Source organism: Orbicella franksi, chromosome 12 (assembly GCF_964199315.1).
Source record: "Orbicella franksi chromosome 12, jaOrbFran1.1, whole genome shotgun sequence".
Taxonomy (NCBI): domain Eukaryota; kingdom Metazoa; phylum Cnidaria; class Anthozoa; order Scleractinia; family Merulinidae; genus Orbicella; species Orbicella franksi.
In genome coordinates, this window is record NC_138156.1 from 19,361,383 (window position 1) to 19,376,258 (window position 14,876).

At 40.8% G+C, this 14,876-nt stretch overlaps 2 protein-coding genes across 5 annotated transcripts in view; one reads left to right on the forward strand and one right to left on the reverse strand.

Moving 5' to 3' along the window:
* Positions 1 to 161: 161 nt before the first annotated feature.
* LOC145464367 (uncharacterized) lies at positions 162 to 11,156 on the forward strand. The gene is made up of 7 exons (XM_081448229.1): positions 162 to 415; positions 4,639 to 4,917; positions 5,857 to 7,449; positions 8,434 to 8,721; positions 9,102 to 9,329; positions 10,018 to 10,185; positions 11,014 to 11,156. The coding sequence occupies exons 1-7, from the start codon at positions 343 to 345 to the stop codon at positions 11,154 to 11,156; spliced, it is 2,772 nt and encodes a 923-aa protein (XP_081304355.1). The 5' UTR covers positions 162 to 342.
* LOC145464416 (acyl-CoA dehydrogenase family member 11-like) overlaps positions 11,118 to 14,876 on the reverse strand; it is a 49,636-nt gene continuing 45,877 nt past the window's right edge. For 3 of the 4 annotated variants that reach the window (XM_081448297.1, XM_081448295.1, XM_081448296.1), the window contains exon 6: positions 13,035 to 14,513. In XM_081448297.1, coding sequence (XP_081304423.1) covers positions 14,387 to 14,513 — 127 coding nt within the window. In that variant the 3' untranslated portion in view covers positions 13,035 to 14,386. Of the gene's footprint in view, positions 11,188 to 13,034; positions 14,514 to 14,876 lie in introns of those variants that run through there. The other variant, XM_081448298.1, reaches the window with a different exon arrangement.

A 14,876-nucleotide genomic window follows, 5' to 3' on the forward strand; every position in this document is an offset into this window, starting at 1 on the left:
TACAAGAGATAAAATAACTCAATTGTAGCACTGTTAAATGCTATATTCAGTCTTGGAATCTGAGTACACGGGTCGAGCGGGAGTTTCAAAGACAAACGGCAGGTATATATAACTCTGTGTGCTCACCCGTCCGTATCGCGTCAGGTTAAAAATAAACCTTGACCTCTCATTCAAAATTTAACAGGTACTCGAGGAGGCAAATCTCGATTTTGGAACAGTATTATTTTCCGCTCTTATCGTAGGCGAGAGGACAAGGAAATGCTCTGTACTTTTTTCACGGAAAATCCAGCGCACTGAACGAGGGTTTATTGAAGATACGAAACAATTGTGGAATTTGCGACAATGTTTTCTTCAAGAATTCATTTCTCCGTGTGCTTGTTGCTTGTTTATCAGTTTACGGTGTCAGCCTTACCAGGTAAGACAAATGAGAGCTTGTTTCACGTTTTGAACGTAAAAAATATTCAAGTGCCCGCCAGAGATTTTACATTAGCTCAAGAGTCGTTCTCGGAATCGTGATTCTAACGAAGGCAAGTCTATATTCAGGTTATTTCCGAAGTCGAAGCGCGGCCTAAAAATGGCGGCCTTTTTCACGCCAGTAACTACACGGATTCACTTGCCAACCAGGCGATATCGAACAAAGAAAAGATCAATAGATCATTGTTTTGTTTTTATTCTTAATTTACGGGTTAATATGAATAAACATAATCAACTGTGAACCTGAAGCTATAATAACAAACTGAACGTGGTTCATGTTAAGGTTCAGTTCAGTGTCTTCATTTTGCGAAGTTTAAAGCGGTTACGAAGTTTAAAGAACAGATTTACTTTCAATTGTGGGTCAATTCAAAATTTACATCAAGATTTTCTCACAGCGATTTATTTATACTGTGCAATTCGTGAATTTAAACATTAAAAACGCTGCGGAATCAAAACAAGGGATATTTGAGACCACCGAAGTTCTCCGATGGGCGTTGACCACGAAACTCTCCGGCTGCGCCTGTCTTAATTATAAACGCCATAAAAAGTTCGTCGTTTCTAAAACTGGCGCATCGCGACTAATGGTTGGAAAGGAAGTTTTCTCAATAAGTTAGTATCATAGAAACTTTATGTTTGGAAACTCCACGAGTATCATGTCATATTTGTAAAGATATAAACAAATACAATCCAAAACAAACGAGAGAAACTGCAATGATGAATATTTGATGCGCTGCATTGGAGCGTCTGGTTGCAGTTTGTAAGCGTGAAAGTCGCGAATAATCACAGCACTGCCCATTTATTTTCCTTTGGGGCGATAAAAAGACGGTTTTAACCAACACAACGCGGATTTATGTTGATCATTTCAGTTCCAAGTTCAAAATGTAATTTCTCCTAACTTACTGTCACGTTATCCTTAAATATTACTTCTGAGAATTTGTTGTTACATCAAAACAATATCCTTTAAATGATGATCACCTTAATTCTCAATACCTTTCTGCTTGAAAATGTATCGATAAGGTAAGGCGAATATAATTGCTGATCACTGGTTGAGCGCACAATGTTTAAACTACACCAGAAGACGGAAACTAACTGAAAATGCATGTTGAAAACGTCCGTGTATGCTCGTTATTCCGTCCGAATAAATGGACTGCCCGCTTTGTTCCACGACAAAGGATGAGCGATTGAATCAGTGTTCTAGAGAAATTTAAGAGAAGGGAGATTTTTGCTCAAGTTACCATTATCAGCTGTTTCACGGTTTCAGTAGGGACATTCTCTCTTGGTAGGGATCATTTGTTACTTTAGTTCATATTTGCTCGGATTGCTTAAAGTGCACCTAACCCCCAATTTTTTTTTCGCTAAGACGAATCTAGACTTTATTTGAAGCATTTGGGCGAAGAAATTTTTGAATTTGGTTGAATCCTTGATTTTCTATGCCCTTTTAAAGTTGCGCTTGAAGTGTTTCACGACCGCGTTTTAGGGAGTCTGGGGCGGCGGTACCTGATGACGTCTACCCAGGAACCAAACACAATAGCGCCTCAGTCAACTCTCTGTATTTGCTCGAGAAAATGGAACACAAAGCTAATCGTTCCGATGTATTTTGGGACTAAAACGTCCAAGTTTTGTCTCAGAATCATTTCTTTTTCGTCACGGGAGTCAGAGTTAAGTTTCGATTCGGAAGACTCCGAAATAAACTTCGATCGAGCGCGTTCGACTACTGTGAACTCACTGCTTATTAGAGCTTTGAGAGCAATTCACAATATTTCAAGCGACGAAGGGGAAGACTTCTTTGCGAACGATCTGCTTGTATATTAGAAATGGAAAGCTAGATACGAAGTGGAGGAGCAGGCAAACGAAAAGCAGGAAAGAAAACTCAAGGACTGCTTTGGATGGTAATTTCGTGAACTAAACATAAGATTCCCACGCGTGTTTATAGCCCGTTTACATTTGTCCTTAGCGAGAATGTATTTTGTCAAGCTGTGATTGTTCTGTTAAATCCAGTTTGTGTTTTACTTTCAGTTGAATGCTTCATGTTTATAATAGCGACGTACGTGTTGCAGTTTTCGAGACTTGATGACTTCCAAAACATTGGCTTCGATCGATTGAAAATCGTATTGTTTGGACCTGTATTTTTGAAGCTGCGGAAAGCAAGGCGGAAGGAAACATTTCATACAATTACCGATTTGACATTGTCACACGTTTTAAGTCGTAACTCCAAATAACCAATGTAAATTGTTCTCAAAGTTTGCAGTGAAATTTGTCGGATAAGCGAAAGGATGTGTTCCCTAAGCGGTCCGCAGGTGTTACACGGTCATATTTTCGACGCTATTGCACAGAATCTTTGTCGCACTGCTGATTTCCAAACCTTCGAAAAACTCTGTGAGTCTAACAATTTTGTTATCATGTAATTAAAGGATTAATCTTCGACTTTCATCTAAATCGAAAGAGAAATAAGTGTTGGTTAGCGCCGTACAGTTGCGATCTATTTACATATTAGTATAAACGCCTCTTGATCAAGATCGGATCACACAACTTTGCCGGTTATGTTATAAATACTGCGGGATTGGAAGATATAGGTTGTCGGTAGTATTTCTTCAAATTGCTGGTTAGCTTTAAGCTGAAAATTTATGAAAATAGCGTTCGAAAGTCTGCGGAACAAATTCCACTGAGAGTTCTTGAATGGTTCTCACAGATTCAGTTCGCTTGTTTCGGTTCGACAAAATCAACCATCGTTTACGTCTTTATTGCACCATTAGCCGATCATCGTCAGTAAATTGTACAGTATATCTTTCTTTAAATCTGTAATATTGTTGCAACAGCCGACAGCACCTCTGGAAGGCGTTTCTGCGCACTTTTCGAATGTGTATTGCACCATCCTGAAGGAAATGAGAGGACGTAAGATATCCAACCTTCCTGGGTAGACGTCACAAGAGCCGCTGGACCCATTCTCCTCAAACTCGGTCGTGAAACAAAATGGCGGTGTTTTGGAGCTATTTTCGAGATTTCGTCGGGGCACAGAAAATCGAGGATTTAACGGAATCCAAAAATTTTTTCGCAGAACTATTTCAAAGAACAAGTAGATTTGTTTTAGCGAAAAAAAAATTTGGGGCTTAGGTGCACTTTAAGAAATTCCTGAGAGGGCCGCGCTGAAACGCCCTTTGTGGTAGCGATAACCTGATTCAATTCACTTGAGCAAGGAAAACTAACAAAAGCTGAAACGGCTAAATGAATACTAGCGGAACAATAAAAACAAACGAATGCTTGAACGGTTAAATGAGCAATAACGGAGCAATGAAAACCAAACGAAAGCTGAAACGGTTAAATGAACACTACCTGAGCAATGAAAACCAAACGAAAACTGAAACGGTTAAATGAACACTACCTGAGCAATGAAAACCAAACGAAAGCTGAAACGGTTAAATGAACACTACTCGAGCGATGAAACCCAACGAAAGCTGTAAAAGCTAAATGAGCACTGCCGAAGAAAGGAAGACAACCGAAAGCTGAAACGGTTCAAAGCCGGACTAAGCTGGTCTAGGATTTGTGAGAATTTTGATTTCAGTTCAGTACCATACGGTAGTGTTTTCTGGCGTTCCATAACGAATGAAATATTCTTATTGGCTACGCTACTCCCTATTTATTCTGTTGTAGATAGTGAGTAGGCTAGCAGTGTGCAGTTGTTAACAAAATGGCGGCCGCTTCTTCGCGGTTTCCAAGTGTCTGTGAAGAGGATTTAGATAACTGAATGTTTTGAATGACTAGTAGATTTAAACTAAGTCAATTAGGCTACTAGCTCTCGATTTCTATGCGTGATAGTTGACTCCGACTGCACCCTTATCAAGCGATAGAAATCTCGAGCTCATAATCTAATTGTGAAGGCAAAATTAATATGATAAAACATAAATTCGCACAATCCCTAACTTTTGAAACTGGAAAAGGAAATAACAGCTCGTATTAAAAATCATGAAATACATTAGAATCAAACCGGCACTATCAAAACTGATCAAATTCTTAAAAGCGAGCAACATTATATTTTTCCTTATAAGTAGATACATTATAAACTAACCAGGTGATAAGAATATGTAAAATCATCAATTGGGGCACATCGTCCCGTTGTAACGCCAATGTTTTACACTCAACATCAATCCTTTTATTACATTTTTTCAGCCAGCAAAAACTTCACAGTGGTAAAGTTATTCCCACCTTCCTCTCAACAAAATGAAGCCGGTAGTGGACTGGTACCGCAGGACGTCAATCAAGGCGTCATGGCGGACCAGAGGTCTGCCTTTCTAGGCAAAAAGGCGGACTCGTTCCGCTTCCATAGGCCTGGGTTCGAGCACGTGCCCGGAAGTGTTTCGTTAGAGTCTGCAACTCATCCGGGACTTTATCTACGGTACAAGAATTACAAGTTTCATTTGGAAAAGATGAAGCCAACAGGAGTGTTTGGTAAGACAGAACAGTAAATGACGATCTGTAATTTCATTCAGCATTATAGATAGCAGCAATTTATTGGAAAGCAGCAAGTTATTGCAAAGTGTTGTGATCTGTCAGAAGCAAACTACAGAGATCTGGGAGAAATCACTCTATTTTGACTCCAATAACTGTTTCGTCTCACACGAAAAGATAAAAAGTTGTTTCTTCTTTTATGAGAACGCCGTTTGTATAAAGGTCAAACCTACATTGGTCTACAGACTCACCCTTGTCGTCTTGAACACGTAGTATCAATGAAATCCTCTTCAAACCAGCTTGGCTTATCTCATACTTAGAATAATTCCAAGTTGATCATCACCCAACCAAGCCACGCTAGGAGTGGGGACGTGCAAAAATTTACGCGCAAACGTTTCGAAGACATCTTGAGCCAGCGCACACAACGAGATAATTAAGGTGGCTCAAAACAGTTTCCAGCACTTATATTTTGATGGGTCGTTACAACTACTCTTTATCACTTGATGCTATAATCATGGTATCAAATAAACTAGTCAATCATTGGTGAACACGTTGTTATCATTTTCGTGACACAATAGGTTACCATAGCAACAGTATGACCTGCTAAAAACACCCTTAATTACCGCTATAGGGGCGTATAATTCAAAAACGGAACGGTGAAATTTTTTTACACTATCAAATTTTGAAAAGCATGACAGGACGGAACTTTTGGCAAAGTTTAAAAACGTTCTGTACATAGGGTTCAGAGCCACCTAAACGTTTCGTGCCGTTTTAATGATTATACTGACCCATCAAAATCTTACTGCTACAAACTTTTTTGAGCCACCTTAAGATCCAGTGAAAAAAGAAAAAAAACCTCCCAGTGGACTTTCAAAGTGGTGCATGTGTTTTATCGTGACAACTTGGGTCCCCTAAAACTTTAACTCGATTTGTTTTCAGAGAAAGATGCAACCTTCATCGAGAGAAAGACTCAAACCAAAGGAGCAGCTGCTTATGAGCTGTTTAACCACCCAGGTTGGTTCATGTGCCATGACACAAGCAGTACATTTGGACTTGTTGCTAAGAAACTCGAAATCAAGAGCCAAGAATTCCTGCTGGGATGCTTGTACATGGCAGTCGCTCAAAAATCATCCAAGCCCGATTTAAAGCAAAGATTAAAACTCACGGACATGAAAAACGAAAGTGGCGAGACCAGAGAAAGTGTTCGAAACATCTCTGGCATAATTTTCAACGACGTTTCCGCGGAGAATTTAATGCAAGAACATCCTGGGAATCAAAGCAATAAAACAAACGAGTTAAATCTTTTAAGTAAGACAGATATAACAGCTAAAAAGGACGAGGTGGCGGCTAAACTGTTATCGAATTCCACTGCTGGAAAAAACAACAGCTTTGCGAAAATATCGGAGCCAGAATCGGACAGTACGTTTGCTAACAATTCTACAAACGGAAAGAGTGATTTTAAGTCGACTGACAAATTGCGTGATGCAAATGTCACAGAAAACGTGCACGTCACGAACGTCACGCAAAAACTGAAGATAGATCTGCAGAACAAGACGAGTATGTTAGCTGCACATCAAGGAAAACAGCCTCTAATGAACGACAAGAAAACAATCGAAGATCTTGTCTCGAACAATTTAATAAATAGTTTCAAACTTGCAGGCAGTGCAAATGAGGAAAACCACGTCGCTACACAAGAACAAACAAACCCAAATGTCGAGTCTGCAGAAAAGGGGTCAGCGGTCGCCAAACAAACTGCGCAGGCGTTCGGACAAGGGATCGCCTCTGTGGGAGCAAAAATAAATCCGCAATATAAAGGAGACACTCTCCCATTCCAGAAAAATCAAAAAGGACTCCCCGCACCATTTGCGCCAAAGCAAGCTTCGAATGCGAATTTGAATATGCAACCCAAACAGTTCACTGCACACATTGAGTTTCCAAATAAAAAACATTATCCAAATGGAACGTTGGCTGACGGAAAACTCCCAAGTACATCTTCAAGTCAACTGGCAAAGATAACAGCACAGGCAACTGCGGCGGCATTGGGCTTTATCCAGAATGCTCTCCAAAATCCACGTCCACGAAAGACACTTAAGTATACAAAAGCAGGAGCCAATTTTCCCTTCCAACAACAACAACAACAACGACAACAAAATCACTTTCAGAGGCCCATAGCTTACGTCAATCAACAAATGCGCCCGCAAGCACTTTTTCGTGGTCCTCCAAATTACATATATGCGCCAGCGCCTATTACTCCAAGGAGACCGCTTGTAAACCCTTTTGCAGTCAAAGGTCCAAATTCCCAGTTTGCCTATCAGCAGTTTAAGACTGCGCCTCCACAACAACTGTTCAATAAAGGATATAGATACCAATACCCAAGAAAAGGCTGGGGTGGATTGGTATCTGTTGGCAAGCAGAGTTTAGTGGGGAATAGTGATAACTTTCATTGGAGCGTCCAGAATAAACCAAATGTACTGGACAAAAGTAAAGCTAGACTTGAGGACGGAACGCCTAGCAAGATTTCCGGAGAACGCGGTGAGAAAACTATCACAAAGTTATAAATGTTTTTGTAATATCTTTGAACCTTTCTGACGGTTGTAGTAAAATAGATCAAGTCTTATTTTTCAAAGTACTGAAAAACAAGCATCGCCACATGAACGTAGTGCTCAATCGGGCTAAAAACAACTTTGTACAGCGAAATGAACAGTGCTACGTGTAAGGACGGCTTTACAGCTTTGACTTCAATGGTCACACGCTAGACTTAAATCCAGGACATATTACGATTATCAGTCGAGTAAGGCGTGACGAAAGTTTGCTGACCAGGTTTTAACGTTCAGATTGGGTTGTTGTCACGGGCAACCGGCTCCGTTTCCACTGGCAACTTGTCAGTCTTTGAAGTTATTGGCAGTAAAACGCGCGAAATTGCAGGCGACGATATTGTTGCCATTGGAAACGAGGAAAGTTGTCCGTCGTCACCAATGCTCCGTCGCGCCTTACTCAACTGCTAATCGTAGTAATAGTTAAAAACGTGCAGCATAAATGAACAGTACCGAAAAGCTTTCTTCTGAATAATAGCAAACTAGTGTTTCATCCATAGATCAATTATAGCAGTTAATCAAGCGCTGGTTGCAATAAGAAAATACCGTTCATGGTAAATCCCCATCAGAAATATTTACGACCAGTTTAAGAGCGAACTTCCCGTAAAAACTGCTGACAATAGTCCAATTTCAATATGTCAAAAATTCAGCCTAAAACAATAGACCTCAGCACGACGCTCCGGGGAATAAACCTCACAAACTCTGTAGTTATTCCTCGGAGCCTCGTGTTGAGGTCTATTGTTCTAGGCTGAATTTTAATATATTGCATGGTATGTTCTCGCTAAAATGAAGCTGAGAATTCGTCTCACGCGCGCGTCACGCGGATGGTTCCGCGCACTAAAGCTGTAGTACACGCACGCAAGGTTTCCGCGGTAACCTTGTAAAGGCGTCGAGTTTTGAATATTATCTGATTTCTGTACAGACAAATGCATCAGCCTGAAGTTCATGAACAAAGTTCGTAAGCCTATCAAACTGGTGTCAAGTATGAAGCTTGAGGGTTATCTCATCACTGCCGAGACTTTCAAACTCAAGACTGTCTTCAAACACCCGCGAAAACATCATCACGTGATCTTCTACGCGCGTGATGCAGACGATAGAGACAATGAAGTGTTACTTAACAACAATAACGCAATCGCTGTCACGCCGGGAAGATGCGACTTACCGTTTAGGAGCGTGATTATGTCACACCACGGACAAATCAACAGCAAAGGTAACTTGAGACTTGTTTGACTCAGCTTGAGATAAGTAAATCTGACGAACGTTTGACATCGTGTCAGTAACTAACTCCTCGAGCTGGAAAGCCCCTTTATATAAGCTGTATAGTTTTGTCCCACACCAAATGGCATGCCATTTGAGTTGTTTAGATCTAACACTGGGTCATACATGAAGCCATGTTGGTCTCGAATTTGGTGTCGCTCTTAATGGAGTCACAATAAACGAAATTGTCGCTTAATCAGGCTCTTCATCTTCAAACAAATATTTAAAATAATCAAAAGTTTCAAGGAGTTTCCCCAAGGAAGCAGCTGTTTTCTCAGCAGCAAGGGGTTAAAAAACTACGTACTTGAGCTTAAAATAAACACTGTTTCCTAGAAATTGAACATATTCGGGAAGACGACGAATACAACGCGTCCATGGAGGCGGCACGCAAGGCCGTGCACGGAAAAGGAGACGAGAACTTCAGACAATGGACCGCCTTTGGGCCTTGCTCAGCAACATGTGGCAGGAGCTTACAGACAAGAACACGCTCGTGTAAACCAGGAAAGATCTGTAAAGGAGAGGCCATCGAAAGTAGGACGTGCATACAGACACCGTGCCCTGGTAAGCTGAACATGCAATTTCTCCTTACCATCTTAATACATTATCTAACAGGCAGGTGAAGAGAATATAAAAAATCATCAACGCAAAGCAACAGATACAACCTGGCCAAATTATAACAACTATCTTTAATTTTGCTCGGTTACAGTGACATCTCTTCTCTAGAAATGTGCTATCGATAGCTAGATACATTTGTATTTCAGGCCGAAGCTATCCAAAGAGGAAGCTATAAAACATTTTTCGAGTTGATTTATGGAAAAGGGTTGGGGCAACTGTCTTTTTTATTGAAAAGGGCGTTTCGATGTATCTCGAACAAACACACCTCATGGATGAGTCATCGAAGTATTTTCAGGGTTATTCGATGCCGTGTGCTAGTGTGGGTAAATGAAAGCGGCACCATTTCATACGGAAGGTATATATAGGTTTATCTTTTCTCTCAAAATGGTATATTTAAGGTAAGGGTTTGGACCTCGGTGCGGAGCCGTCCTTCCCCCTCGCCCCCATTAGGGTCGGACACTATCACAGAGCTACAGGGGACTCATAAGCGCTAGGCCATTGATTAGGTTCAAATGTGGCACTCTTAGAAGGACAGAGATTCCCTTCACGTCGGAAGAACTCCGAATATCCTGTTTCCTTGACTCATCAACTTCGTTTTTCACTGTCCTAACAGTACCTATTATTACATTTTAAGTGTCAACTTGTCGCAAGACTTACAGTGGAAAATGCTGCGCCCTTCCCTTTGTGTTCCACGGTGCAGTGGTAAACCGCTGTCTGGTTGATCCACACACTCGCCGTTCCTGGTGCGCAACCACGCCCAACTTCGACAAGGAGAAACAATGGGGATATTGCCAGCCAGCAGGTCAGATGGGACCTTTAAATACGAGAGGATAACATTTAAAGATCTAGAAAATAAAGAGATTGAGCGTTATCTCCACTCTAGTTTACAAGAAAACTATTGCTGAAAAATGTAGAGAGGGAGGGTTGGCGCAGCGATGAGAGCGCTTGCCTCCCACAAATTAATGTACCCCGGGTTCGATTCCGGTCACTCTCTGTATGGCCCGGTGCCATATCTGATATGTGTGTTGAATTTGTTGTTAGTTCTCGTCTTGCTCCGGGGGTTTTTCTCCGGATTCTCCGGTTTTCCTCCCTTTTCAAAACACTAACATCTGCAAATTCCAATTAGAGGACTCACATGAAGATCAGCTTAGGCTGACGTGGATTATTCTCTAGGTATTATTTAGTTATTATTTATGCACACCGCTGGACAAAACACTAGACCTTCTCAGTTTCTTTAAAGAGCGAATAGCGCTATCCCGTAGATCAGTCACTATTCAGCGGATAGAGTAATTTGTTGTAGCAGCACTTATCTACTGGATGGCTATTCATTACCCACCCTTAGCACAAAGAGGCCCAAAACAATATCGGTGGAAAAGAATAACGCACATGCTTGATTGGGAAATTTAGAAATTAGAGCAAACAGTTAACCGATTATAAGATCAATAAACTTCACTAGTTATAATCGTTGTGTAAAATCGTGGAAATTTCATGAAGAAATATTTTACCGTAATCTTAAAGAAGTCATCTCTTTTCTTATGTCTGCATCTTAGACCTTTCTTAACGACTTAACATACTTTTAATGAGAAAAATAATCCAAAAACTAGTGATTACACTAAATTTGAATTTTCAGGTCCACACACCGAGCAAGTCGCACCGGTTATTCGGAGCTTCCTCCCAGCCTCTCCCCACCAGAGTCAATGCCCACAGGCCTGTGCAAGAATTTGCATGCGTTGGTGCCAGCAGCGTTGCTGCGTGCCTCCTGCTCAGCGGTGAAGCATTCAGTCATTGTGTACTTCATGACCTGCTAAAGAGAGAAATGAAGATTAGCGAAGAGAATCTTGAACGACGTTTGTATGAAATGGAGATGTTTTTATTCTGTATGCGTTGCATGTAGGAGACAACAATTCCGACAGCAGTTTCCGTTTTCGTTTGTAGCCTAGGCGAAGGTTGACCGCCTTACAATAACCTGTATAAATCTGCAATGCCTGCATGAAAGCTACCTTCACATTGTGCGGAGGTGAAGTTGTGTAGTTGTTACCATCTGGGGGCCTTAGAGGCGTGTTATATATTTCAATTAGCGCAAGCTGCAATTTTGATTGAAAAGGTCGTTACCATCAGATCAACCAATCAGAACAAACCTGTAGTTTTTCCAGCTAAAACTGAAGGTGGCCGCGTTTTCCCGCCATTTGAGTTCGTTGCAAGTTTTTATTTCGAGTCCTGATTGGTTGACTGCTGCCTTTGTTGTGATTGGTCAGATGTTACTGGCTCGGTTTTGGTTTCGTGATAGTTATTCTGAAAAATATTCTAGTTAGATTTGAATTTATTTGAATTCGTGGAGTAATATTATTTTCGGTGCTAACAAAAATCGTTAGATTCGAGCTACTGGTCATTTGCGGTCACAGCGGAAAGCTCTTCGTGAGAATCTTATTTCCTTTTCTGCCGGCTTCAAAATGGCATTTATCAATTCCATATTTGTTTTGGTTTTCAAGCCAAACTGTTCCACGGTTTGGGGTTAGTCGACGGTTTAGTATTTGGAGTTTTGCAACGGTTATTGTTTGAAACTAAGCAAAAGGTTGGAAACCTGAGTTAAACAACGGTTTATAATTTAGAATACGAAAAATTTTTTAGTATCATTCATATTCATTTTCTTTTAGTTTAAAACGCCATGTACCTTGAAATTTAGCGAAACCATGAACCAGCCTGCAGGTTGATTTTAATGGTCTGCGTTAATACGAATCCTCCCATAAGCAGTCAAATAACATTAACACAGGCGTGAAAATAATTGTCCCACTGAGAATTTTCTTAAGTGCAGACGCACCAAAGAGCTCTTAACACGACAGTGGGCTACTTGTCCCTGACCTGCGGGAATTTCTCCACGAAACGTTCGCGCTAAATTTTTGAAAAAGTGTTGGTTATTCTCAAGAACTGTGCATGCGGGTTTTCATGTTCAAAGCGAACTACTGTTAGGACATTTATTTTATATGAGGAAAATAATAAAGATTTTTGTGAAAAAACGTTTTCTATTCTGTAACCAGTCCTAATTGTTCAGTTCATTGTATGGCTGTGAGTGTCTACTTTCCTATTGTACTTCATGATGGGGAATATTAAAAAAAACGAGCAACGATTGATCGCAAGTTAAAGTTTCCCATACCTTTATTGTGACGAGAATGCACCAAAGGCTATTTTCAATTGCAGCTCATCTCAGCTGCAACCTTTGCTGCCTTCCCTGTGCACATACATGGTTCTGATGTTCCAAGAAGAAATGCCGTGATCTGTTGATGTGTAACAAGAGGCCGTCGACCTTGCAACTTCCACGTGGCTCATATCGCACTGCGTCATAATCTTTTGATGTGGAGACCCCGGCGGAGGGGACCCCCACGAGAAAAGGACGGGGACGCCCGTCGTCTTGGTTAGGAGCGTAAATCGCGGATTTTGGTGTTAGGGTCTTCAGGACGATATGCCACTATTTTTAGCCGTCTTTTAGGGTTGCACTAGATAATAAAAAACGCTCTCATGTCCGTTTTTAAACCTTTTAAGGGTGAAACTTATGTCGAGCCACGCCAAGATTGGTACACTTTAGGGGTTTAATTGAAATTTTCGGATTCTGACTGGTTAGCAATAATACGCGCACGTTTTAACCAACTATTGAAGTTAGAATTGTGTGAAAAAAAAGAGTAAACATTCAGCCGTGAACAGTTCTTAGTTGATAGGTAGGTTGAGTGTTTACTCGGGTTTAAGAAGCCTACAACACCAGAGCTTTTCCCAGTTTCCGTAACAGGAAGAGTTTACGGGCGTATGGAATGTTATTCCATTGCGGATTATCCTCCACCCGTTATGTCCGGTTTCCTTAACATTTCACCGGTACCTACAAATACTACAGGCTGCATAGAGAGAGGCACTGTCAAAGAAAAGCGCCTTAACAAAGAACACAGCACAATGACACCAACACAGGCTCGAACCCAGACCGCTTGATGCGGAGTCCATCGCGCTAACCACGAGGTCAAGGTACCTCTCTATTGGATAAAACTCTAATATAAAACTGGGTAGCCTAAAGGTAGAGGGCCTAGAACCCAACACTCTACTAAGACAACAAACAAATGATGATCAAAAGTAATTTCAATGGATTGGAAAGTGGGAAGGGTGTTCTCAGAGGGGGGATTGAGAGACGATGTGTGGAGGAAAAATTAACAAAATCTCTCTACAGTTCCAAGTAAAGTTACAAATTTTAATAACGAAAGATCTTTACATCTAATGAGAAAACATAAACTCCTTTACGTACAGTCTGCTCATACAGTAAAACTTCCTTGTGTGACCAGGTAAACAGTTTTCCAAAGTACTGAAACATTTCCAGTCAAATTTTAAAAATCATGAACTCCAGTCTGTTCACTAATCTGAGTATATTTAGACCCTCTAATAGTACCTAGACTTGTCTTTAATAGGTTTCACTCTAGTATTGTACTATTCTTTTATTCTATACTGTTAATTAAGAAACCTATTCAATCCCAGCATATAGGGGAATCGTTGTTTACAATATTTTGCCTCATTGGCATAAGTGATTCAGTTTCTGATCAAGATACAAAAATATTAGTTTTGAATGTTGAAAGGCAAAGATCAACTATCCCAAGAAATTTGAACGCGGTGTATTAAATACCGGTCAAATTTCACCCAAATTTTACGGTAAGGTTCACAAGCTCTCTCTTTCGGATTACAGTTCCATTTAAATATTTAGTCTCAATTCGTTATAAAATTAGCACTAAAACACTTGCCTCCCAATTCGCGCTTGTGGATGACGCGAAAACTGACATTGTGCGGTTACCAACAAGATTACACTCTCCCTAAAGAAAGTACTTTACAATATCAAGTTTCCCGACAAATTTGCTGTGTTTCCACACACCATAGCAGCCCTGTAAGTTCTTCAGGTTGTTTTACTCGAGTAAAGTGTACCATTGCGGCATTATTTGAAGGTTGCAGCCAAATAATTACACTTTACACAACAAAACCACTCATCGTGTTGTTTTAAATTCTGGATGTCCCTTCATGACTAGTGCCAGGTCACACGCCGAACTTTTCGCGTCATACGCGTTGTTTCTGAGATGCGTGAGGACCGGGGTCAAGTCCTGTTGACACCACCTAGAGAATTGTACCGCCCGCTTAGTATTCTTTCTGTACAGTTTATACAATTCAACGCGAACGAGGGTGAGCAAGAGCTAATCAAGGGATGAGAGTTTCCAGGGAGTTTCTGTTCAGTTTTTATCGTTTCATTAGCGTGAGGTCAAACGAGCTGAGCGGATTTAGCATTCTATCACATGTTGACACTGAACCTTCAGTGTTTTAAAAACCTACGAAACATTCATCACGCGACAGTATCTAATGCGTACCGAACCTACAGTTTGTTACCACAGTAGCGTCAGCTGAAGTTTAAGGCACCCAGTTCAGACATTTTGGGGCTGATAACTAAACGCTCATTTCGAACAGAAAGTTAAAATTGTGTTA